The sequence below is a fragment of the Amblyraja radiata genome, chromosome 5, assembly GCF_010909765.2.
Source record: "Amblyraja radiata isolate CabotCenter1 chromosome 5, sAmbRad1.1.pri, whole genome shotgun sequence".
NCBI classification, from domain to species: Eukaryota; Metazoa; Chordata; class Chondrichthyes; order Rajiformes; family Rajidae; genus Amblyraja; species Amblyraja radiata.
Window position 1 is genome coordinate 7,280,558 of NC_045960.1, and position 26,448 is coordinate 7,307,005.

The 26,448-nt window shown below is 46.2% G+C and overlaps 1 protein-coding gene across 2 annotated transcripts in view; it reads right to left on the reverse strand.

Moving 5' to 3' along the window:
- Positions 1 to 26,448, reverse strand: part of LOC116972961 (solute carrier family 4 member 1 adaptor protein) — a 222,838-nt gene that overhangs the window by 88,462 nt on the left and 107,928 nt on the right. For both annotated transcript variants that reach the window (XM_033020562.1, XM_033020561.1), the window contains one exon: positions 11,760 to 11,949. In XM_033020562.1, the coding sequence (XP_032876453.1) occupies positions 11,760 to 11,949 (190 nt within the window). The remainder of the gene's footprint in view (positions 1 to 11,759; positions 11,950 to 26,448) is intronic.

Consider the following 26,448-nt stretch of genomic DNA (forward strand, 5'->3'; position numbering starts at 1 on the left):
CTTCACCCCATCGAGTCCACGCCGACCAGTGTTCCCCATAGACTATCCTACACACTAGGGACAATTTACAATCTTTTAACCGAAGCCAATTAACCTACAAACCTCGACATCTTTGGAGTGTGGGAGGAAACCGGAGCGCCTGGAGGAAACCCACGTGGTCACGGGGGGGGACTGTACAAACTCTGTACAGACAGCACCCATGGTTAGGATTGACCCGGGGTCTCTGGCGCTGTAAGGCAGCAATGATATCGTAAGGCAGCACGTGAAACAGTCTGTCAATAGCTCGGTTGGACAACAGACCAAAGAACATCCTACGCCAGTGGAACTACACCACATGCCATCACCACCTTTCGAGCCACCCGTATGACTCAGTCACCGCAAACAGCTCCCATCGCGGTGGTGATCAAGAAAGTGCAACAGCATATTTACATTCTCAGGCATCTGAGAAAATTCATTAAGCTCACGAGGAATCTTTCGAAGATGCGCTATAGTTTTGTGTGTAGGAAGGAACTGCAGATGCTGGTTTACATCGAAGATAGACACAAAATGCTGGAGTAACAGCGGGACAGGCAGCATCTTTGGAGCGAAGCAATGGGTGATGTTTTGGGTCAAGACCCTTCTTCAGATTGAGAGTCAGGGGAGAGGGAGATACAGAGATAAAGAAGTGTAAGGTGTGAAAAAGAGACATCAAAGGAGTCGAAGTTCAAGGAACATGTAGAATAGATCATTGTTAGCTAGGGGAAGCTGACAACGAAGCATAGAGATAACATTTAATCAGGAGGCCAATCAGATTGGTCGGCGAACTAGGAAGCAGGAGGGATGGAGAGAGAGAGAGAGAGGGAAAGCAGGGGCTAATTTAAGTTAGAGAAGTTAATATTCATACCGCTGGGGTGTAAGCTGCCCAAGCGAAGTATGAGGTGCCGTTCTTCCAATTTAGTTTAGTTTAGATATACAGCGTGGAAACAGGCCCTTTGGCCCACTGAGTCTGCGCCGACCAGCGATCACCGTGTACACTAACGGTGATAGTTTTTACCAATGCCAATCAACTTACAAACCTGCACGCTTTTGGAGTGTGGGCGGAAACCAGTGCACCCAGGGAAAACCCACGTGGTCACGGGGGAGGGGGAGGGGGGTGTAAAAACTCTGTTCAGATGGCAACCGTAGTCAGGATCGAACCTGGGTCTGTGGCGTCATTGTGCGACCCTTTAAAAAGTCTAGAAAGTATTGTGATGACAAGGCTGCCGGTCATCCTGGCCATTCTACCTTCTGGGAGAAGATCCAGGAGCTTCAAATCATAGACATCCAGATGATACTGGGTGGCTCCACCAGCAGTGGCTGCCTCGCCAACAGTCTGTCTGTCCTTTCTTCTTTTTGTTATTTTCAGTAGGTGTTAAAAAGTATGTTTTAGTGTTCCATGGTTTGTTTTGTGGGGTGGGGGGGGAACATTTTTTTAATCTCTTACCTCGACAGTCCTGCTGAGTTACACCAGCATTTTGTGTCTATCTTCAGAGTAAACCAGCATCTGCAGTTCCTTCCTGCACAGGTTCTTCACACTCGGTGTTCCATAAATAAAAATGGACACAAAATGCTGGAGCAACTCAGCGGGACAGGAAGCATCTCTGGAAAGAAGGGATGGGTGACGTTTCGGGTCGAGACCCTTCTTCAGACTGCAGACTGGAGCGTGTATGAACCACGTTTACTGAACTCAACGATCATCTCTTTGCTTTAGGAGGGGTTGTTGGGAGAGGTAGTCTACTGTACCTTTAGACTTTGGAGATACAGCGTGCGTGGAAACAGGCCCTTCAGCCCGAGTCTGCGCCAACCATGTATACTAGCACTATCCTGTACACTCGGGACAATTTACAATTTTAATCAAAGTCAAATAATCTCTAAAGCTGCTTGTCCTTCGGATGTGGGAGGAAACCGGAGTACCCGGAGAATACCCACGCAGTTACAGGGGGGGACATGCAAACCAGGTCTCTGGCGGTGTAAGGCAGCAACTCCTCCCCTACGCCACCGTGTGGCCTCCAGCTCACTGTTTACTCTCTGAGCTTCATGTGAACAAGGAATTTCATTGCACACTGGTGCATATTACAATAAACTAATCTAATCTAATCTAAAAATAAATGACACAAATGGTGGAGTAACTCAGCAGGTCAGGCAGCCACTCTGGAGAACGTGAATAGGTGACGTTTCAGGTCAGGACCCTTCTTCAGACTGGTCTAATCTAATCTAACCACCTTCAGAATAAGCAGGAGAGAGAAATAAACACAGGTCTTGCGGGCTTTGCTGGTAACTGCGATGGCATGTACTGAGCGGGTGAGTCATGGAATCTGCCTCAGCTCTCACTCAGTTGGTTGCATTACTGTCTGAGCCAGGAGGTCATATGTTCAAGTCCAACTCCAGAGACTTGAGGAGAAAATCTATTCACATTAAAATTGTACACTTGGAGAAAACCATGCAAGTGATACATCGATCACAGACCTTATTTAGTTGTGTGTGCTGTTGGAATATAGTTGCTGCTGTCAATAATGCATTAATATCCTGTCTGGCAGCCCTGAGAGGATGAATATTTTTTGACAGGGTTATTAAAAAGTCGGTTCCGATTAATGCAAGGATGTCTAGGTAGCGCTACCAATTGTTTCCCGATGAGATGTCAGCTGCTGTCAGACTTCGGCAGCGGGGGAGGCTAGGAAAACAAATCCCAATGCTTAAAACAAGCCAAAGCCTACTCATACAAAATTGGGTCTCGACCCGAAACGTCACCTATCCATGTTCTCCAGAGATGCTGCCTGACCCGCTGAGTTACTCCAGTACTGTGTGTGTGTATTTTGTGTATTACTTCTTTTTAAGAACTATACAGTATATATTTTACACGCCATCTCATTCCCACCTCAAGTCACCTAATTAATCACAAACTGAAGATTACATCTATACTCGCTTGCACAGCTCATTGCCACTATCTTGCATAAGGTTGGTCACACTTTTAAGCATAGATAATAAAAAGGTTCTATAATTCAGATATTTCAGATTATTGAGCGAAAAAAGAGAAGATATTTCATCTGGTTTAGGAGTCTAATAGAAGGGCTTAACATTCAAATGGAAGCCAGATGACTATGATGTGCAGAAGAGGTTTACTGGGATGCTGAAGTTGGAAACAAAATGCTGGAGTAACTCAGTGGGACAGGTAGCATCTCTGGAGAGAAGGAATGGGTGACGTTTAGGGTCCACACCCTTTCTTCTCTCCAGAGATGCTGCCTGTCCTGTTGAGTTACTCCAGCATTTTTTGTCCATCTTCGGTTTTAACCAGCATCTGCAGTTCCTTCCTTCACATTTTACTGGGATGCTGCCTGGATTAGAGGGTATTAGATACAAGGATAGTCATAGCGCATGGAAACACGTCCTTCGGCCCAACTTGCTGGGTGGCCAAACATGGATTATTTTGTCTGCGACGTCAGAGGTTGGGGGGGGGGAGGCCTGATAGAAGTTTCTGAAAGTGCATGGGAGACACAGATATGGTAGGCAGGGCGGAAATGTAAAAGACCAGAGAAACATAGCTTTAAGGTGAAGGCGGCAACGCTTAAAGGAGATGTATGGGGCAAATTAATTTACAGTGGTCCATAAAACTTCTGTAAAGGGTGGTGGAGGTATATACGGTAGTGGAATTTAAGAGGCTTTTGGATAGGTACATGGAAATGCAGGGATATGGATCTTCCTTGTATGTTGCAAAACGAATAAAGTGTGATTCTGATTCTGGATCACGTGCAGGCAGAGGATATTAGTTTAACTTGGAATCAGATTTGGCACAGACATTGTTGGCCGAAATACCCATTCATGTATTATAATGTTCAATGCCCTATGATTAGTTTATAGATACAGCGTGGAAACAGGCCCTTCGGTCCACTGATTCTGTGCCGACCGGCGATCATCGTACAATGTGAATGTACAAGCCAAATTAACCTACAAACCTGTTCGTCCTTGGAATGTGGGAGGAAACCAGAACAGCCGGGGGAAACCCACGTGGTCACAGGTAGAATGTGCAAACTCCGTACAGACGGCACCCGTAGTCAGGATTGAACCCGAGCCTCTGGCGCTGAGAGGCAGCGACCCACTGGGTTGCATTCCTTGCAGCTCCACTGACCCATGGTTTATCCTATCCTTGGTTGTGCTGTTCACAAGTTGCCCTTGGAGAACCCTGGGTGCGTCATTTTTCTCATGCATCCCAAAGGTGCGTGGTTTGATAGACAATAGACAATAGGTGCAGGAGTAGGCCATTCGGCACTTTGAGTCAGCACCGCCATTCAATATGATCATGGCTGATCATCCACATTCAGTACCCCTTCTCCCCATATCCCCAGACTCCGCTATCTTTATGAGCTCTATCTAAAGGGCCTGTCCCACTTTCCCGAGTCCTCTGCCGAGTTGAAAGGACCTTAAAAAAAAAATCAAGATTTTTGTGATCTAGGAACTCCTCCTCCCGACTATCTTTTTACTCGTGGACTTTTTTGTCATGCTGGAAAAAAAGTCCCGACTTACCTGATGCCCCGAGTACCTACGGCTGGCATAACAAGTCGCTACGATATATCTACGGACTCCTACGGCCTCCTACGGACTCGCTACGGACATTCTCCGAGTTTAATTCAAGGGGAAAACTTGGGAGAATTTGTGAGTAACTCGGGAAAGTGGGACAGGCCCTTAACTCTCGCTTGAAAGCATCCAGAGAAATGACCTCCACTGCCTTCTGAGGCGGAGAATTCCACAAATGCACAACTCTCTGGGTGAAAATGTTTTTCCTCGTCTCTGTTCTAAATGGCCTACCCCTAATTCTTAAACTGTGGCCGCTGGTTCTGGATTCCCCCAACATTGGGAACATGGTTCCTGCCTCTAGTGTGTCCAATCTCTTAATAATCTTATATGTTTCAATAAGATACCCTCTCATCCTTCTGAATTCCAGAATATACAAGCCCAGCCGCTCCATTCTATCAACATAAGGCAGTCCCGCCATCCCCGGAATTAACCTTGTGAACCTACGCTGCACTCCCTCAATAGCAAGAATGTTCTTCCTCTAATTTGAAGACCAAAACTGCACACTATACTCCAGGTGTGTTCTCACTAGGGCCCTGTACAACTGTAAGATAACCTCTTTGCTCCTATACTCAACTCCTCTTGTTATGAAGGCCAACATGCCATTCGCTTTCTTCACTGCCTGCTGTACCTGCATGCTTACTTTCAGCGACTGATGAACAAGGACCCCCAGATCCCGTTGTACTTCCCCTTTTCCTAATTTGACACCATTCAGATAATAATCTGCCTTCCTGTTTTTGCCACCGAAGTGGATAACCTCACATTTATCCACATTAAACTGCATCTGCCCATTCACCCATCCTGTCCAGGTCACCCTGCATCCTCATAGCATCCTCCTCACAGTTCACACTGCCACCCAGCTTTGTGTCAGGTTAATTAGCCACTGTGTCTAATCACACAGCCACTAATCACACAGTGTGCACGTGAGTGGTGAAAATCTGATTATAAGGTTTTCACTGAATTGATTGAATGAAAACGGGCCCACCAAGTCCACGCCGACCATCCATCACCCGTTCACACTAGTTCTATGTTATCCCACTTTCTCATCCACTCCCTACACAGTAGGGGCAATCTACAGAGGGCCGATTAACCTACAACCCAGCACGTCTTTGGGACGTGGGAGGAAACCCATGTGGGGTCGACACAGTCTGCACCCGAGGTCAGGACTGAACCTGGGTCTCTGGCGCTGTGTGGTAGCGGCCCTACCGGTTCCACCCTGAGAAAAAAGTTTGCCTTCTGATGAAAGGGCATCAGACTAAAAAAAAAGTACTGACTTTCCTTCTCTGCATATGCTGCCTGACCGAAGATAGATCCAAAAAGCTGGAGTAACTCAGCGGGTCAGACAGTATCTCTGGAGAAACGGTATAGGTGACGGTTTAGGTCGAGACCCTTCACCTGTTCCTTTTCTCCAGAGATGCTGCCTGTCCCGCTGAGTTACTCCAGCTTTTTGTGTCTATCTTTGGTTTCAACCAGCATCTGCAGTTCCTTCCTACACACTTTGTATGCTGCCTGGCTTGTGCGTTTCCTGCATGGTTTGTTCCTAACTCTGAAGCGCTTCTCTCCTTGTAGAATAGTAAGATTAAACGAGAACTTACCAGTTCGAAGTTTGATCGTTATTTTATGAGGAGTACGTTGAGGGAATACGTGAAGAACCCCGCCAGGACGCATGCGTGTCATTCTTCAAAGCAGCGGTGTGAAATCACAGATAACTGTAATGACTTAAACATAGTAAGATTAGAGAAGAAATACCAGTTGGTCAAGGGTGGGAGCGGAGGGCACGTATTCCCTCAACATACTCCTCATAAAATAACGATCCAACTTCGAACTGGTAAGTTCTTGTTTAATCTTACTATTTTACTTCGGAGTCACGTGAGTGACTACGTGAAGATTTCAAAGCTCTGTGATTTCATGCCGTGGAAACGAGTCCATGCATCACATCTGCCTTAATGACTGTAGGAGGAATTGTGTCAACATATTTTAGACATGAATCCGACATTGAAATCCATGAATTGATTAACACAAATTATAGCCCCTATTTATGGGGTAATTAAATTACAGAACTTAAATTGTTTCTGCAAATGTTCCAGGTTTAATGACTGGTTTATGATAAAATAGTTGGAATGTTTTTCCCCTGACCATCCTGCTGCCTTGAGGATTTGGTCCATTGGTACATCCAACTGCATAGCTGCCGATGTAGCTGCAGCCCTGGTGGAATGAGATTTTAAAACATTAGTATCCATCCCAGCCTGTATTAGAACCTGTTTCAGCCATCTTGAGATGGTCTGGACCGTCACTCTTTTGTGTGGTTGCTTATGGCTGACTAAAAGTGCCTTCTCATTGCCTCTGATGATTTTCGTGTTCTCCATGTATAACGACAAATGTCTTACTATACAGAGACGATCATCTGTTGGGTAAGACCTAAATTCTATATTGAGGCCTGCTGATCCCTGTCTGTTCTGCTTTACTAATTCATAAATATGAAACGTAATATTTTCAGATGAAGAAGTCATGTGTCCAGTCTTAATTTATGTAATGACTGTACCCTTTGTGCCGTGACCAATTCCATTAGCATGACTGTTTTTAATGTCAGTCTATGTAGGGACAGAGCTGTTGCTGGAGACCAATTCCTGAGCATCTTCAGGACAATACTCACATCCCATATTTGGGAGTACCTGGTTCTTGGGGGATTGGTATTAAAAATTCCCCTCATAAGTTTTGTTACCAGTGGGTGAGTCCCAGCAGAGTGACGCTCTGTTCCTTGCCATAGATAAGTTGATAGGGCATTTCTGGCGCAGTTGATGGCACTATAACTGAGCCCCTCATCATAATGGAGGCCTGCCAGGTATTCCAGAACAGACGGGATGTTCATATCTCTGTAGGTGATGCTGTTTTTGTGACAATACACCTCCCACTTCCTGATATAGACCAGATACTGTTTTTTGGTGGACTGTCTGTGGCCCGCCGAAATCATGTTCACTGTTCGGTCCGTCAGTCCCAGCTGTAGTAGTGGTATTTTTAAACTCTACAAATTAATAAATTCAAATAGTTATGGCATGGGTGGCTATCCCTTGTTACGGGATGAACCAATAAGTCTGGTCTATTCGGGATGGTGATACATGGTTCTAATACCATGTTCAGTATCACTGGGAACCATGGTTGAGTAGGCCAATCGGGTACTACCAAAATACCAGACACAGAGTCTTGCTGGATTTTCCTTAATACCCGACTGATGAGGCAGAAAGGAGGGAATGCATAAATAAACAATTTCCCCCCCCCCCCCCCCCCAATGCAGCGAAAATGCATCTGTCGCCGCTGCCCCATGGTCTGGTTCCCACGAAACATAGTTTGATAACTGGTGATTAAGCCTGGATGCGAATAGATCGATATCTGGTGTTCCATATCGTGCTGTAATATCAGCAAATACTTTTTATTCAACATCCATTCGGTGTTTTCATTAAATTTGCGTGACCTGGTGTCTGCCACTAAATTTAGTTTACCTGGTAGGTAAGTAGCTGATATCCAAATATCTCTCTGGATACACCACTGCCAAATTGTGTTAGCCAGATTGTCACATGATGTCGATTTGTTTCCACCCATGTGGTTGATATATGCTACCACGGTGATATATGACAATAAAGGCATATCTATCTATCTATTGTCAATCTGTAGTCTAACATGCTGGTGATATGACCCAGTACAATATGACTTTAGGCCATAGAATGCACCCAACATTTCCAGGTAGTTTATGCCCAGTGTTAGTAATAATGATGCCTCCTGAGCAGTCCATCTACCTCCACAGCTGGAGATGGAATTGGTGGCACCCCAACCAAGTGCACTGGCATCAGTTTGTAGCACCATAGAAGGGTTGCTGATAATGTTTGGATTGAAACAAAGCCAAATGTTATCTATCCACCATTTTAGTTCCATTATAGCTTTGATTGGTAGCTTCATTGGTCTGTCAAAATGACCAGCATTGATTTTGAGTGCTTGTATTTTTGCTCTCTGTAAATTTTGGTAATGTAAAGGTCCAAATTGTGTGGCTGGAAAAGCAGCCACCATTTTGCCAATTACTTTTGCTACCAATCTGATGGACGGTTACTGATGTCAATGAGGTTATTGCAAGCCTCTATTAAGTCTATAGCCTTTCCCTTTGGCAAAGTCACCGACATGTGAACTGAGTCAATGGTGAACCCCAAATAGTCCATAGTAGTGGAAGGCGTTAATTTAGATTTAACTGGATGGATAATAAACCCCAGTTTTTCAAATAACTGTTTTGTGGCTGTTACAGTTTGTTTGGCCAATTCCAAAGTTTTGCCCACAATAAGTATGTCATCTAGATATGCCATGACCATGTGTTTTCGTTTCCGTAGAAACGCTAGGGCTGGTTTCAAAATGTTAGTGAACAGCCTGGAGGTCTATGGCCGTGTGTTAACCCATTTGGCAGCGCTCTATATTGCCAGAGCTGTCCCATCCAGTTGAATTTTAAGTAACATCTGTGGTCACCTCGTATAGGCACTGAATAGTAAGCATTTTTTAATCGATGCTAGCCATGAAGTAACCTTTTGGAAATCAATTGTTTAGCAGTAACAAAAGTTTCCATTTTAAAATGAATATATTGTACAAATGTATTCAATTTGGTCAGATCTATGATGATGCAACAACCACCATCTTTTTTGATTTTGGTAAAGATATTGGACACGAATTCTAGCGGTTCGTGTTGGGATTTTTCAATTACCCCTTTTGCGTAAGGCCGCTCCAGTTCAGCCTGCGCTTCTGATTTTTCTTTACCGGAAAGTACGAACATTCGGTTCGGTATATGTTGAACTGGAGGGCTGTACTTGTGTATAATTCTATTGTATATCCCTGGATACTGCTTAAAATATAAGTATCGGTAGTTAACATACTCCATGCATCCAGAAAGGAGAGTAATCTCCTCCCCCAACCTCCATGCTCCCTGCAATTTGTAGGGAACCAGACCCACCTACCTCCATAGTTACCAGTGGCAGGTTTACTTCTTTTTGTAAATCCTTCGTCGATGTTGAGGCGTCGGTGTCTGGGTTTGTGGTTTGGTTGATGTTGGAGGTTTGCGTATCTTCCAAGAAGGCCGGTCTGGGCCATGGCCTAAGAAAGACTCATGTTTGGTGTACCGGACCTTCGAGCTTTCACCAGTCGGTCTTGTTCTACTGGTGGGTGCGTAAGGGTGCTGTCTATGGCCGTGTGTTGCAAAGCAGTGCCAGTGCATCCTGTTGGTCCTTCTCATCCACTGTGCGGGTGAAAGCTGTTATCCCCGCTGTTTAGGAGTTTCCATATACAATTATTTACTACAGGAAACATTCCGGGATATACAGTTACCCAGTGTCAGGTGTCCTCCAGGTTTTGGCCAGTCTGGTCTGGCTGTATGAAGTTGGACACCATGTCCAGTAGATTTTCACGTTCCTGCACCCCCTGCACACTTGATTTCTGTTCTGCAAACCCCTCTTTAGGATCAGCCCAGAACTGACCCCCAGTACTCCTCTCTGACGAGGGAGAAGCACTGTGCAGCCCTACAAGAGGTGCTGCTGTGGGTTTTACATAGAGCCCACAGTGACTCGACTCCATCTCCCGGAGCCTGTCACATTGGAGCAAATGCTCCAAACACCGCTCCATCCGGCTCCAGCGCTCACGGTCGCTGGCCGCCCGCGGCTGCTCAAAGTCGGACTCATCTGAGTCCACGACTTTTATGGTTTTTTGTCTTGCCTTACCGCCCGGCCGCGGAGTGGATCTGGCCGGTGCGGAGGCGACATCGGGCACAGCTGATCCCATTATAGGTGATTCAAGTGCCGCTGGCCGCTGCTAGCCCACCAGCTTTGTCGCAGCCCGTTGGTTTCTCCACCTGTAATCAGCATGGGAAAACACAAAAAGACCGCAGCTCTTACCTGCAGGTCCTGGTTTAAATTGTCGCTACGGGGCCCGCCTCCGGCCGTTTTCGACTTGTCAAAGTCGACGGCCCCATTCTGAATAGTCTCCCGCCCGGCCGTGGTGTTCTGGCCGGCGCGGGACCAAAAGTCGGCACAGCTGAAGGGGCTTGTGCCTTCAGCTGCTGCTGGCTCCCGCAACTTCGCGGTCCTCCCCAGCCAGCTTCACTCGCAGCACTTGTGGACACTATTTTGTCCAGCTTCCCCCCCCTGTGTAAAAACAGCGCGGGGACAAAAACTACCGCAGAGTAAATCACTTACCTGCAGGTCGCGGTTTCAAACTTACCGCTGCGGGGGAACGCTCCACCCCGCCTGTCGTTTCGCAAGCGTGAAAGCGATATGACATGCATGCGTCCTGGCGGGGTTCTTCACGTAGTCACTCACGTGACTCCGAAGTAAAATACAGAGGTGCAGGCGTTGTCAAAGTGTTTGAGAAGATGGTGAAACAAATTCCACACGGACAGCTCCCGATGCCATGATCAAACACAGGTCTCTGGCGTTGTGAGGCGGGCACGTGGAACAAAAGATGAGCAACACATTGTTCCCATCCAATGCATTCCCATCTTCCTTTTGCCCATACCACATAGCCCATCCCGAGTGGAAGGAGTCGGACAGAGGGCCAGCAAGCAGGTCGGCTGCGGGAGGGAATGTGCTGCCTCGACGGGGGAGTGGACCGCTGGAGGCCCTGCAGCCGGCTGGGGCTCGGCTGGACCGGGCGCCGCTCCAAGAGGCCGAGCGCGTGGACCGGACGCGGCCTGCAGAAGTGGAGCAGCAGCGGAGGACACCACGGCCACCCTTGGCCAGGCCAGCCCTACAACGTCACCATGACAACGGGCCTTCATGGTCAGGTCAGGAACCCTGCACTTACAACAACTAGGACTTGAAAATGGCCCCAAACTGGCGACTCTGTACACTCAGTGTACTGCTGCTACACACTTGTACTGTATCTGTGAGTCTGAAGAAGGGTCTCGACCAGAAATGTCCTTTTCTCCAGAGATGCAGTCTGACCCGCTGAGTTACTCCAGCTTTTTGTGTCTATCGTCATACTTATCTAAGATGTATGCAAGTGCTTATGTATAGTGCTTCTTGCACTAATCTATATACAAAAATGAGGTACAAAAACTGTACCTCAGTACATGTGGCAAATAAACTACCATACCAAAGTAATATATCATACCAAATGATAGCGCTGCCTCAATTAGCTGAGAGTTATTCACTTACTCTATTTTGAGCTCTGGTAGATCCACAGGTGTCACAATCTTTATTAGTTTCCGCAATCTTTGTTGCTCCTTTTTCAGCTCGAAAGACTCTAGGTGGAGCTTTTTACGCGTGACGCTATCCATGGCTGCTCCCATTTTGATATCAGTCATGAAGGCCTCCAATGAATCTTCCCCCACGGTCTGTGATGAATCTGTGGTAGAAGATTAAGAACAAACAGATCCATATGATATTAAATTAACTATTTAGTTTCGAGATACAGCGTGGAAAAAGGCCCTTCGGCCGAACGAGTCCGTGCCGACCAAGGATCTCCCGTTCACACGAGTTCTCAGTTACACCACCTTCGCATTCTATACACTAGGGCCAATTTTACATAGGGCAATTAACCTACAAACGTGCACGTCTTTGGGATGTGGGAGGAAACCAGCCTATCATGAAAAAACCCATGCGGTCACGGGGAGAATTTGCAAACTCCGTACAGACAGCACCCAAGGTCAGGATCAAACTCGGATCTTTGGCACAGTGAGGCAGTAACTCTACCACTGCACCACTATGCTGCCCTTACCTGCCAAATTAATAACAACTCAAGAGTGTTTTATTGTCATATTCCAGACAAGACAATGAAATTCTTACTTGCTGCAGCACAACAGAATATGTAAACATAGTACATAACGGGAGAAAAAAAGTTCAGTGTGTCTGTATACACATGCACACATACTCATTAAATAAACAAATATAGTGCAATAATAATAATACTAATGTAGTTCAGAGCTTATTTGTTGTCGTGTTTAATAGCCTGATGGCTGTAGGGAAGAAGCTGTTCCTAAACCTGGACGTTACTGTTTTCAGGCTCCTGTACCTTCTTCCCGATGGCAGGGGTGAAATGAGCGTGTGGCCAGGATGGTGTGGGTCTCTGATGATGTTGGCTGCCTTTCTGAGGGAGCGATTTCGATAGATCCCTTCGATGGTGGGGAGATCAGAGCCGGTGATGGACTGGACAGAGGTCACAACCTTTTGCAGTCTATTCCGCTCCTGGACGTTCAAGTTGCCGAACCAGGCCAGGACTGTCCATCACCTACTGTCATGAACCTACTGTCCATCAAATTGGTGTGACCAAATGATATGAACTGTACTGCTTGATATTTTAGGTTTATTTGGAACATAGAACGGCACAGAAGATAGAAGCAAAATGCTGGAGTAACTCAGCGGGACAGGCAGCATCTCTGGAGAGAAGGAATGGGTGATGTTTTGGGTCAAGGACCTTCTTCAGACTAAGAGGCAAGGAAAAGGGAGATACGGAAGGGTAAGGTGTGAAAATTAGATATCAAAGGGAACGTAGATCAAGTAGACTGTAGAATAGATCATTTTGAGCTAGGGGTGACAACAAACAGCACATAGAACATAGAACAGTACAGGGCGGGAACAGGCACTTCAGCCCACAATGTCTGAGGCGAACAATGTGCCAAGACCTAAAGAAAGGCCTCAACACAAAACATCACTGGTCCATGTTCTCCAGGAATGCTGCCTGACCAGCTGTTACTCCCGTACTTTGTGTCTTCTTCTTTGTAGGCCAGCATCTGCAGTTCCTTGTTTCTGCATGATGCCAAGAATACATTTTTTCTGCCTGCACATAATCCATATCCTTCCATTCCCTGCAAATTCATAAAAGTCTCTAAAATGCCACTATCATTGAGTCATAGAGTGATACAGTGTAGAAACAGGCCCTTCGACCCAACTTGTCCACACTGGCCAACATGTCCCAGCTACACTGTTCCCACCTGCCTGCGTTTGGTTAATATCCCTCCAAACCTGTCCTATCCATGTACCTGTCTAACTGTTTATTAAATGTTGGGATAGTCCCAGCCTCAACTACCTCCCCTGGCAGCTTGTTCCAGACACCCATCACTCTTTGTGTAAAAAAGTTACCCCTCAGATTCCTATTAAATCTTTTCCCCTTCACCATAAACCTACGTCCTCTGATCCTTGATTCATCTACTCTGGGCAAGAGACTCTGTGCATGTACCTGAACTATTCCACTCATGGTTTTGTATACCTCTAAATGATTATCCCTCATCCTCCTGCGCTCAAAGGAATAGAGTCCCAGCCTACTCAACCTCTCCCTGTAGCTCAGACCCTCTAGTCCTGGCAACATCCTTGTAAATCTTCTACACACCCTTTCCAGCTTGACAACATCTTTCCCATAACACGGTGCCCAGAACTGACCACAATACTCTAAATGCGGCCTCACCAACGTCTTATACAACTGCAACGGCTATTTACCTATGTTGTATAAGCAATCTACCTGTATCTTTTCCACCAGAATCTTACACTGTGGCTATAGATTCAAGACAGAAACACTACTTGATCCAATGCAGTTCATGCATCAAAAGAACACAAACATTGCCATGTCACATGCGCAAATTCTTTGCTGTTACTTCTTCTTCTTCTTCTTCTTCTTCTTTCGTGTCCATCTTCCATGTTTCAAATGTTGACATCTCTGTCATCGTCCGTCCTGAAAAGGACGCGAGTTTCCGGCGACAATCAGTGGGAGCCATCACTTGTTGCAATAGATGATGGTGGTAGCAGAATTAGCTCAGGATACTTCCAGTTTCCAGCCCCCCCCCCCCCCCCCCGCGAAGTAGACGCTCTTGCTATGGGGTTTCTGTCATTAGTATTGTTTCGAGGGTGACGGGAGGGGGAGGGGAGAGAGGAGAAAGGAGAGAGGAGATTTGGCATTGAGATTTATCACCAGCTAAAATGAGAGCTTAGATAGCAAATTGCCTGGAGACTCGATCAATAAGAAGATCCACTCCAACCCCAGAGAGTACAACCAAGGGCAAATTTAAATGCTGGAGTTCTTCGCTCTGAGAGAGAATACATTCAGAACTTCAGAGCAGAGAGTTAATTTGCATTTCATTGAGATGCACAATGAGGACTTTTTTATTCCGGCAGTTTTGTCAGAATGAGTTTTGTGGCCCTTCAGAACCTCAATCAAGTCATGTAAAAATCCAAATAATTAAAGTCTGCTACATACAAACTGGAGACCTTTTCCCACCTTTTTAAATGTCTCTTCATATGCCTCTTATACAGGCCATGCTCCTTCATTACAAGACCAAAACAAAATCAATTGTTTCCTTACAATTATTTAGCTGCCAGTGTTGGGACCAGTATTGAACTGAAAACGTGAAAGAAGGCATTTCAATTCTAATGGCGAGTTATTACAAGAGTATAACATGGGAGATAATTGATAACAGACAGTACACTTTACACCCACCCCTCACCCCTAGTTATTCTCTGCTTGCATTATAGAGGCCAGCTTTCATGAGTCGGCCTTGAAAATGTAGTCTGAAAGACTGATTGTAATTTCTCGTCCACTACCTATACATTACAGGCAATTTTACAGCAGCCAATTGACCCACAAACCCGCACAGCTTTGGGACGTGGACTGGAGAAAACCCACGCTGTCACATGGAGGGCATGCAAACTCCACACACAGGCAGCACCCGCAGTTCAGGATCAAGCCTGGGTTTCTGTTGCTGTCAGGCAGGGCTAGACCTCTGCCTTAAGGTCATAAGTGATAGGAGTAGAATAAGGCCATTCGGCCCATCAAGCTTACCCCGCCATTCAAACATGGCTGATCTATCTCTCCCTCCTAACCCCATTCTCCTGCCTTCTCTAATTTGAGGAAGGACATTCTTGCTATTGAGGGAGTGCAGCGTAGGTTTACAAGGTTAATTCCCGGGATGGCGGGACTGTCATATGCTGAGAGAATGGAGCAGCTGGGCTTGTACACTCTGGAGTTTAGAAGGATGAGAGGGTATCTCATTGAAATATATAAGATTGTTAAGGGTTTGGACACGCTAGAGGTAGGAAACATGTTCCCAATGTTGGGGGAGTCCAGAACCAGGGGCCACAGTTTAAGAATAAGGAATAAGCCATTTAGAACGGAGATGAGGAAACACTTTTTCTCACAGAGAGTGGTGAGTCTGTGGAATTCCCTGCCTCAGAGGGCAGTGGAGGCTGGTTCTCTGGATACTTTCAAGAGAGAGCTAGATAGGGCTCTTAAGAATAGCAGTCAGGGGAGATGGGGAGAAGGCAGGAACGGGGTACTGATTGGGGGTGATCAGCTATGATCACATTGAATGGCTGTGCTGGCTCGAAGGGCCGAATGGCCTACTCCTGCACCTATTGTCTATTCTCCCTGTAACCTCTGACGCCCGTACCACTATTTCTGCCTTAAAAATGTCCATTGACATGGCCTCCACAGCCGCCTGTGGTAATAAATTCCACAGATTCAACTCTCTCTGACTAAAGAAATGTCTCTTCATCTCCTTCCTAAAAGAACGTCCTTTAATTCTGAGGCTGTGACCTCTAGTCCTAGACTCTCCCACTAGTGGAAACATCCTTTCCACATCCACTCTATCCAAGCCTTTCACTATTCTGTACGTTTCAATGAGGTCCCCCCTCATTCTTCTAAACTCCAGCGAGTACAGGCCCAGTGCCGACAAACGCTCATCATATGTTAACCCACTCATTCGTGGGATCATTCTTGTAAACCTCCTCTGGACCCTCTCCAGGGCCAGCACATCCTTCCTAAGATATGGTGCCCAAGATGGCTCGCAATATTCCAAATGCGGCCTGACCAGCGCCTTATAGGGCCTCAGCATTGCATCCCTATTTTGGTATTCAAGCCCTCTTGAAATAAATATTGGCGCTGCTTTTCCCTTCTTTACCACCGATTCGACTTGCAGACTATTTGGCAATCCTGCACCAGCTCTCCCAAGTCTTTTTGCACCTCCGATTTCTGGATTCTCTCCCCATTTAGAGGTGCCTTTTAGCAACAGAGACCCGGGATTGATCCTGATTATGGATGCTGTCTGTGCGGAGTTTGCATACTCTCCCTGTGACCGTGTGGGTTTCCTTCGGCTGCTACGGTTTTTTCCCACATTCCAAAGAACTGACTGCTGTAAATTGCCCCTACCTCCGCGCCACAGTGCAGCCCAAGTCTATTTGAGTTTGGGTCTCTTCCTGAATCTCTCCCTCCATATTCTTGGCGATCCCTTTACACGTCAGAGATCGTAAATATTGAGGAAGCAAAACAGTCCTTAGATGATGGTCTGAAGAAGGGTCTCGACCCGAATCATCACCCATTCCTTCTTACCAGAGATGCTGCCCGTCCTGCTGAGTTATTCCAGCATTTTGTGTCTACCTTTCATCTGAAGAGAGAACCTGAATAAAACATGACAGGACGAATGTGTAGGAAGGAACCTTTCTGTCCTAGGTTTTCTCCATTGTCAGAGTGAGGCTAATCACAAATTGGAGGAACAGCATCTCATATGTTGCTTGGGCAGCTTACACCCCAGCGGTATGAATATTGATTTCTCCAACTCCGAGTAACCCCGGCATTCCCTCTCTCTCTATCGCGGTGGTGAGTGGATGGGACTCCAGTGGGAGGAGTGTGTGCATGATGGTGGATGTCGTACAGAGAATATAGAACATAGAACAGTAAAGCACAGGAGCAGGGCAGCACAGTGGCAGAGCAGTAAAGTTGCTGCCTTACAGTGCCAGAGACCTGGGTTTGATCTGTCCTCTGGGTGCTCCGGTTTCCTCCCACACTCCAAAGACATACAGGTTTGTAGGTTAATTAGCTTCTGTAAAATTGTAGATTGTCCCGAGTGTGTAGGATAATGCTAGTGTATGGGGGTGATTGCTGGTCAGCACGGGCTCAGTGGGCCGAAGGGCTTTTTTCGACACTAAAGTCTAAAGTAGTCCAAAGGACCTTCAATCCACAATATCTGTGCTGAACATGATTCCAATTAAATAATCCTTTCTGCCTGCACATGATCCATATCCTACCATGTGCCTTTGTAAAAGCCTCTTAAATGCCACTATCGTATCTATTTTCACCACCATCCGTAATGAGTTCCAGACACTCCCCTTGTGAAAAAACGTGCCCTGCACGTCATTTTTTGCTCACAATTGGATCTGTTTTGCAAGTCCTAAGTTGGGTTTTCTAATTGATGTTGCCTATCAATATATCAACAGATCTTCAGATCTGCTTTTACAGCAACTATTAATCTAGCACGGCGGCTAAGGGTTAGAGCAGGGGTGGGGAACCTTTTCATGTTGGAATGCCGCATTGTTAGCTGTAATCTAATAAGGCCACATCCAAGAAACTTCAATTAAATATACTTCAAAATGTACATTATTTTGTTAAAATCCCCCTCATGACTTACTAATGTTTTAATTGTGGCTGTCAGTTGGGAAGGATTATTTTGTTGAATCTTCTTTTACTCTTTGGTATTTTATATACGTTCATTTTAAGATTAAAATAAAAATAATAAAAAACGAACAAAAACATATTAATAAAAATAAAAGGTAGACAAAAATGCTGGAGAAACCTCAGCGGGGTGAAGCAGCATCTATGGGGTGAAGGAAATAGGCAAAGTTTCGGGTCCAGACCCTTCTTCAGGTCTGAAGCTTGTCAGACTCCTCCCGATAAAGCACAGGCATTCTAGCCAGAAGGGAGAAGGGAGAATTTCTCAGACCTGAGGAAGGGTCTCGACCCGAAACGTCTCCTATTTCCTTCGCTCCATAGATGCTGCCTCACCCGCTGAGTTTCTCCAGCATTTTTGTCTACCTTCGATTTTCCAGCATCTGCAGTTCCTTCTTAAATAAAAATAAAAGGATTTGTTCTACAAAATTTGGATTCATTCAAAAGGCCGCACTTAATGGCCTAGAAGGCCGAATGTGGCCTTAAGGCCGCAGGCTCCCCACCCCTGGGTTAGAGTTACTGCCTTACAGTGCCAAAGACCCGGGTTCCATCCTGACTACGGGTGCTGTTTGTACGGAGTTTGTACGTTCTCCCAGTGACCTGCGTCGTTTCCCCCCGAAATCTTTGGTTTCCACCCACACTCCAAAGATGTACAGGGTTGTAGGTTAATTGGTTTGGTGTAAATGTAAAAATTGTCCCGAGTGTCGAATAGTGTTAATGTGTGGGGATCGCTGGTCGGTGCGGACATGGTGGGCCGAAGGGCCTGTTTCCGTGCCTTATCTCTAAACTAAACTAAACTAAAGTATTCTCATGCTATTGATTTGTCCTTTTCTGCTGACTGATTAGCACTGGGGCCACAATACTAGGGATATTGACCTGCGAGAGAACAATACTGTTGAGATGTTAATGGAGGCACCATTTGTTGTATTTCCATTACCTTGATGTACTCCTACCCACTGCAGGAGCTCAGTTCAATGCTTCACTGGTGTGCTATTATCCCACATGCAAAACAGTGAAAACCTTTTTTCCGAGTTGCCAGATTTGGCACCATTTCCAAAGTCCGGTCTGCTCGCTCAGTCTTATGGAGCGGCGCGGATCCAGGCGAGTCCCAGGATTCTGCAAGGCCTTCAGGCGTCTTATTAGTCTAGATTATTCAGCGAACCGTCGTCCCTCCCCTTCTGGATCGTTCATTGAACCGACGTCCCTTTCCTCGGGTCTCGGAAGTGTACAGGAAGACAGGGATGCCCACTGCCCAGTTGATGTGCCTCGACGGTGGGGTGGGCCGCTGGAGACCCTGCAGCAGCCTGGGGCTCGGCTGGACCAGGCGCCGCTCCAAGAGGCTGAGTGCGTGGACCGGACACGGCCTGCAGCGGTGGAACAGCGGCGGAGGACATCATGGCCATGCCTGGCCAAGCCGACCCTGCAACGTCGCCATGACAACGTGCCATCATGGTCAGGTCAGGAAGGGACTTGAAAATGGCCCCAAAATGGCGACTGTATACTGAAGACAGACACAAAATGCTGGAGTGACTCAGCGGGGTTTGGCTAATCTTGGTTCTGGAGTGGCGCTGTTCTTCAGAACCGGGGCGGCACGGTGGCGCAGCGATAGAGTTGCTGCCTCACAGCGCCAGAGACCCAGGTTCGAACCTGACTACGGGTGCTGTCTGTACGGAGTTTGCGCATTCTCCCCGTGACCACGTGGGTTTTCTCCGGGTGCTCCGGTTTCCTCTCACATTCCAAAGATGTTGCAGGCTTGCCAGTTAATTGGCTTTTGTACATTGTCCCTACTGTGTGGAATAGAATTAGTGTACGAGTGATCGCTGGACCGCGTGGACATGGTGGACCGAAGGGCCTGTTTCCACACTGTATCTCTAAATTAAACTAAACTGATAGGAAGCTGTTTAGCCTGAGGAGACAGTGCTCTACACAGTTTTAGTACTACAGCAATTATTACATTCAGCCATCGTGTCATCTCTGGTTCGTTGAGTAATTGAGTTGATTACAAAAGTACCAAGAAGTGCTTTAGCAGAATGATATTCCATCCCTGCACGAAATGGTATAAAATTAAGACCTTGTTAATGTTTTACTGTGGAGAATGCCATTCCATCTTGTTGCACAAATGAATATTGTCAACACTTTTATCTGTGCACTGAGAACGGGTTGATTGCATTCATGTATAGTCCTTTCTTTGACAGGATAGCACGCAAAGAAAAGCTTTTCACTGTACCTCGGTACACGTGACAATAATAAACTATGCTACATTGGCGACTCGGGGGGCAGTGAATCTTTGGAATTCATTGCCACAGACGGTTGTGGAGGCCAAGTCAATGGGTAGTTTTTAAAGCAGAGATTGATAGATTCTTGATTAATAAGGGTGCCAAAGGTTACACGGAGAAGGCAGGAGAATGGGGTGAGAGGAAGAATAAAACAGCCATGATCGAATCGCGGAGCAGACTCGATGGGCAGAATGTCTTGCGACCTAAATTAGTGCTAATGGAAAAATGAGTCAACATTCAGATTTTGAAAGGTCAAATGGGGCGGCATGGTGGTGCAGCAGTGGAGTTGCTGCTTCACAGCGCCAGAGACCCGGGTTCAATCCCGACCACGACTGCTGTCTGTATGGAGTTTGTACCTTTTCCCTGTGACTGCGTGGGTTTCCTCCCACACTCCAAAGATGTACAGGTTTGTAGGTTTGTAAAGTCTAAAGTCTAACTCTTCTATCCAGAGATACCACCTGTCCAACTGAGATACTCCAGCATTTTGGTAAAAAAATTGTATAAATTGTCCCTAGTATGTAGGATAGTGCTAATGTACGGGGGGGATCACTGGTCGGTGCAATCTCGATGGGCCTCTTTCCATGCTGTATCTCTAAACTAAACTAAACTAAATTAAAGAGAGAGGAAGAGAGTGAACAGGTTTGTTCAACTAAATCAGCATTCAGAGTTTAGTCTTCCCCCACCATCATCTAGTATTACACTTTGAGAATGCCACTGTGGTCCTGCCATCAGTCCGAAAAGCATCCATGCAATACAACTTTTTCAAGCTCATTTGCATTCACTTTGCTGTTGCCTATTTCAATATTGCTAAAAGACAAACAAGCTTTACTGGAGAAGGGTATCGACCCGAAACGTCACCCATCTCTTCTATCCAGAGATACCACCTGTCCAACTGAGATACTCCAGCATTTTGTGCCTATGCTTTTCGGATGTCCATTCCTCATCAAAGATCTCGATCAAGTTTCTTCTCTGGTATTCCATGTTTGGGCCAAGTGACTGGTAATTTTTCTCCAGATTATTATTTTGCTTGAAATAATTAGATTTATTTTTATTTCCATTTTTAAATATAGGGTAGAACACTTACAATCCTTCTGTCTTATATCTGGGGAGGACTAGATGGCAGAAGTTGGCGTCACGGTGGGTGCAGCGTTAGAGCTGCTGCCTCAGAGTGCCAGAGACCCGGGTTCCATCCTGACTATTGGCACTGTCTGTACAGATTTTGTATGTTTTCCCAGTGACCTGTGTGAGTTTTCTCCAGGTGCTAAAGTTTCCGACATCCCCAAAACGTACAAGTTTGAAGGTTGACACAAAATGCTGGAGTAACTCAACGGGACAGGCAGCATCTCTAGAGAGAAGGAATGGGTGAGGTTTCGGGTCGAGACCCTTCTTCAGACTGATGTCAGGGGAGCGGGCGGGACAGAAATAGAATGTCGTCGGAGACAGTAAGACTGGTGGGAGAAATGGGAAAGGGTGGGGATGGAGAGAGAGAGGGAAAGCAAGGGCTATTTGAAGGTTAATTGGCTCCAGTAAAATTATCCCTGTGTAGGATAGTGCTAGCATATGAAGTGATTGCGGGTCGGCGCGGGCTCGGTGAGCCGGAGGGCCTGTTTCCATGCTGTATCTCTAAAGTCTAAGGTAAAAGTAAATACTGCAGATGCTATAAAGGGATGTTGGGCAGAATGTCAAGCAACAATGCATTTCTTCCTGACAATTTCAATGCATCCAATGCTTATTTGCAACAGAAGGTCGATGGCCTGACGTCACCCACCCCAATGGCCTTGGGTGCGCCTTTATCTGCAGTGAGTGTCGTGTATGTCAGGTCCGCCTTCCAGTCAATGCGTGGAAAGCAACGGCCATGGATGGAGCCCCTCACGATCTGCTTGAACCCGCTGGCAGGAATTGTTGCCGACATCTTTAACCTCTCATTGGCGTCGCTGTTAGAGACCCCGGTTCTAACTTGACCTCGGGTGCTGTCAGTGTGTGGAGTTTGCACGTTTTCCCTGTGACCGCGTGGGTATTATCCGGGTGCTACGGTTTAATTCCCACATCCCAAAGATGTGTGGGTCTGTAGGTTAATTGGCCCTCTGTACAATTGCTCCTCACGTGTAAAGAGTGGACGAGTGTGGGATAACATTGAACTAATGCGGACGGTTGATGAAATAATGATGGTTGGCGTGGACTCGGTGGGCTGCCAGGCCAGTTTCCACGTTGTGTCTCTAAACACTCCAATCTTGGATTCCCACCTGGTTTAAAAAGACCACTATCAATGCGCCAAGAAAAACACCATGAAAGTGCCTTAATGACTATTGTCTGGCATGTACTCATGAAGTGTATCAAGAGACTGGTGATGGTGCACATCAACTCCCAGAGAGCCTTGGTCTACAGTTTTAGTTTTTAATTTTAGTTTAGAGATACAGCGCGGAAACAGGCCCTTTGACCCACCGAGTCCGCACCGACCAGCGATCCCCGCACATTAACACTATCCTACACACACTAGGGACAATTTTACATGTATACCAAGCCAATAAACCTATGAACCTGTACGTCTTTGGAGTGTGGGAGGAAACCGAAGATCTTGGAGAAAGCCCACGCAGGTCACGGGGAGAACGTACAAACTCTGTACAGACAGCACCCGTAGTCAGGATCGAACCCGGGTCTCTGGCGCTGTAAGGCGCTAGCTGTGCCACCGTGCCGCCCGCAATCCACTTAACACCTCAATGCGCCCATGTGGTCGTCATCCACTTAACCCTACACTCATCGCTGGAACATCTCGAGTACAGGGACACCAACGTCAGACATCTACTTATTGACTAACACTCTGCCTTCAACACCATCATTCCAACTAAAACCATCTCTCAGCTAAAGACAGCACACAGTGGTGCAGCTGGTACAGCTGCTCCCTCACAGCGGCAGAGACCAGGATTTGATCCTGACCTCGGGTGCTGTCTGTGTGGAGTTTGCACGTACTTCCTGTAACGGCATGGATTTCATTTGGTCAAGGACATGCAGACTCTTGTAGGTAGATTGGCCTCAGTCAATTGCCCCTGGCGTGATGGGATAGTGAACGAGAAAGAGGGAACCAGGCACCAACCGTCCTCTGTGTAAAAGGAAAATTGCCCTGCACATCTCCTTCCAACTTTGCCTCTCACCTTAATTGCCCTGTCCCACGGTACGAGTTCATTCCAAGAGCTCTCCCGAGTTTAAAAAAATAATCAAACTCGTGGTAAGCACGGAGAATGAACGTAGCGGGTGCGTCGGAGCTCGGGGACGTCTCTTAGCGGCTTGTACCGCTAGCGGCAGGTACTCGGGAAGACTCGCTAACGGCAGGTAAGCACGGGAAGGCTCGTGAAGATTTTTCAACATGTTGAAAAATGTCCACGAGAGCCCCGAGTACCGACGAGTGGCCATTACCGTAAATCTCCAAGTTCGAATCAGGGCAAACTCAGGAGAGCTTTTGAAATGAACTCGTACCGTGGGACAGGGCTTTAAAGCTGTGCCCTCTAACTTTAAGGTGAGAGGATGTCGTCAGGATTTCCAGAAATGTTTCACTGTGAAAGAATCAGAATTAAAATAGAATCAACTTATATGGAGGTGCCGGCCAATTTGGGCAGAGCAAGCTTCCATTAATGGAAACATCTGACTGGCGATGAGGGCGGAGTGGAGTATTGCCCAAGGCATAGGAAGAATTCTCTTGTTATCCTGTGAATAATGCCCACAAGATATCATAAATCACAGGCATTGACTTAATATCTTATCTGAAGGATGACACCTCTGTGAATGCAGTATTCTCCGAATACTGCAATGGAAAGCACAAATCTAGGTCTGCGTGCTCATAATCATACAATCGATAGGAAAAGCACAAACAAGTCTCCAGCTTAGCAAACCTCAAAACGGCCACACAGCTAGCTAATAAGAGGGATGTGCGAAGCTGCAGTTTGGGAAGCCAGGCACGCTCTCGTACAATATATAAGTGGTTACTAAGAGGCTCACGGTGAGAGTTGGATCGTCATTAGTGCAGAGACAGCAATAATGTTAGGAATTATTCAGCACCAGCTGTTTATGGAGCCCCATCTCAGTGTCAGTAACATATTTCCCTCTTAACCAACACTACCGAGAATTGATTAACTCATTATTCATTTGCTTACAGAGTTCGAGTCCCTGGCTCTGCACAAAATGGCTGTGTCTTTTACCGATAATGTAATTCCATGAATGCAAACCGTTTGGAGACATTTGAGGGAACTGATAAGAAGCTATCAAAGTAGAATGTTTTTTTTTTAATCATCCTTAGGGAAAATCATCAGCAAGCTAACCAAGTGGAACAAAACCGATAATGTTATACATAAACTCTTGTTAATGACTTCAGATTTTTTTTCCTTCCAGTTTCCAGGAGATTGCTTCTTTCTGGATATAGTTTCATGGGTGCTGGCTGCTGTTTGGTAGCCAGATTCTAAGCACTCTTCCTGTAAGAGTCCCAACAGTGAATGGCTCCATGCTTTTTATTAAAGCAGTTCTGGGTGTGGTGTTTCGGAGAAAGAAGTGCTGTCTGAAACCGCCACAGGCAATCTTAGTTACACACTTGCTCAACATCCTATTAAGAGGCAAACTCCTGCTGATTTCGCTCCAGCCCATTCAGAATCTATGCTTGTGTTCAGGTTTACGGCTATTATTGTCACGTGCACCGAGGTAGAGTGAAAAACTTTGTTTTGTATGCTATCCAATCACATTAGATAATACAATACATAAATGACAGACAGCAAAAAGCTGGAGTAACTCAGTGGGTCAGGCAACATCTCTGGAGAAAAGGAATAGGTGATATTTCAGGTCAAGGCCCTCTTCAGACTCAAGAAGAAGTGCGATGAAGAGTCTCGACCCGAAATGTCACCAATTCCTTTTCTCCAGAAATGCTGCCTGACTCGCTGAGTTACTCCAGCTTTTTGTGCCTGTTTTTAAGCCTGCATCTGCAGTTCCTTCCTACATACTACACATAAATATATTCACGTCAAACCCATGTATACACAATAGACAATAGACAATAGGTGTAGGAGCAGGCCATTCGGCCCTTCAAGCCAGCATCGCCATTCAATGTGATCATCCCTCAATAGCAAGAATACTTAGCAAGAGAACTAATAGTGATAGTTCTCATCATTGCAAAACACCAATTCCACAGTACAATGTCCGCAATGTGGTAGAGGTGAATCGGACAGTACGCTAGTTTAAGGAAGGTCTGTTCAGAAGCCTGATAACAGAGGGGAAGAAACGGTTCCTGAGTCTGGTGGTGTGAGCTTTCAGAAGAATCTTCTGAAATATCAGAAGATATTCCCATCTCACTCTCTCATAATCCACTTCTACAGTGATACCAGAAGTATATTAGACAATAGCGGCTATTGTCTAATATTGTCTGATTGAGGATAGCTGATCATCCCTAATCAGTACCCTATTCCTGCCTTCTCCCCATATCCCCTGACTCTGCTACCTTTAAGAGCCCTACCTAGCTCTCCCTTGAAAGTATCCAGAGAAATTCTCTGAGGCAGAGAATTCCACAGACTCACAACTCTCTGTGAGAAAAAATGTTTCCTCACCTCTGTTCTAAATGGCTTACCACTTATTCTTCAACAGTGGCCCATGGTTCTGGACTCCCCCAACATCGGGAAAATGTTTCCTGCCTCAAGCGTGTCCAAACCCTTATATGTTTTAATAAGATTCCCTCTCATCCTTCTAAACTCCAGAGTGTACAAGCCCAGCCGCTCCATTCTCTCAGCATATGACAGTCCCGCCATCCCGGGAATTAACCTTGTAAACCTACGCTGCACTCCCTCAATAGCAATAATGTACTTCCTCAAATTATGGGACCAATACTGCACACAATACTCCAGGTGTGGTCTCACTAGAGCCCTATACAACTGCAGAAGGACCTCTTTGCTCCTATACTCGACTCCTCTGGTTATGAAGGCCAACATGCCATTCACTTTCTTCACTGCCTGTTCTACCCGAATGCTTACTTTCATTGACTGATGAACAAGGACCCCCAGATCCCGTTGTACTTCCCCTTTTCCCAACTTGACGCCATTTAGATTATAATCTGCCTTCCTGTTTTTGCTACCAAAGTGGATAACCTCACATTTATCCACATTAAACTTCATCT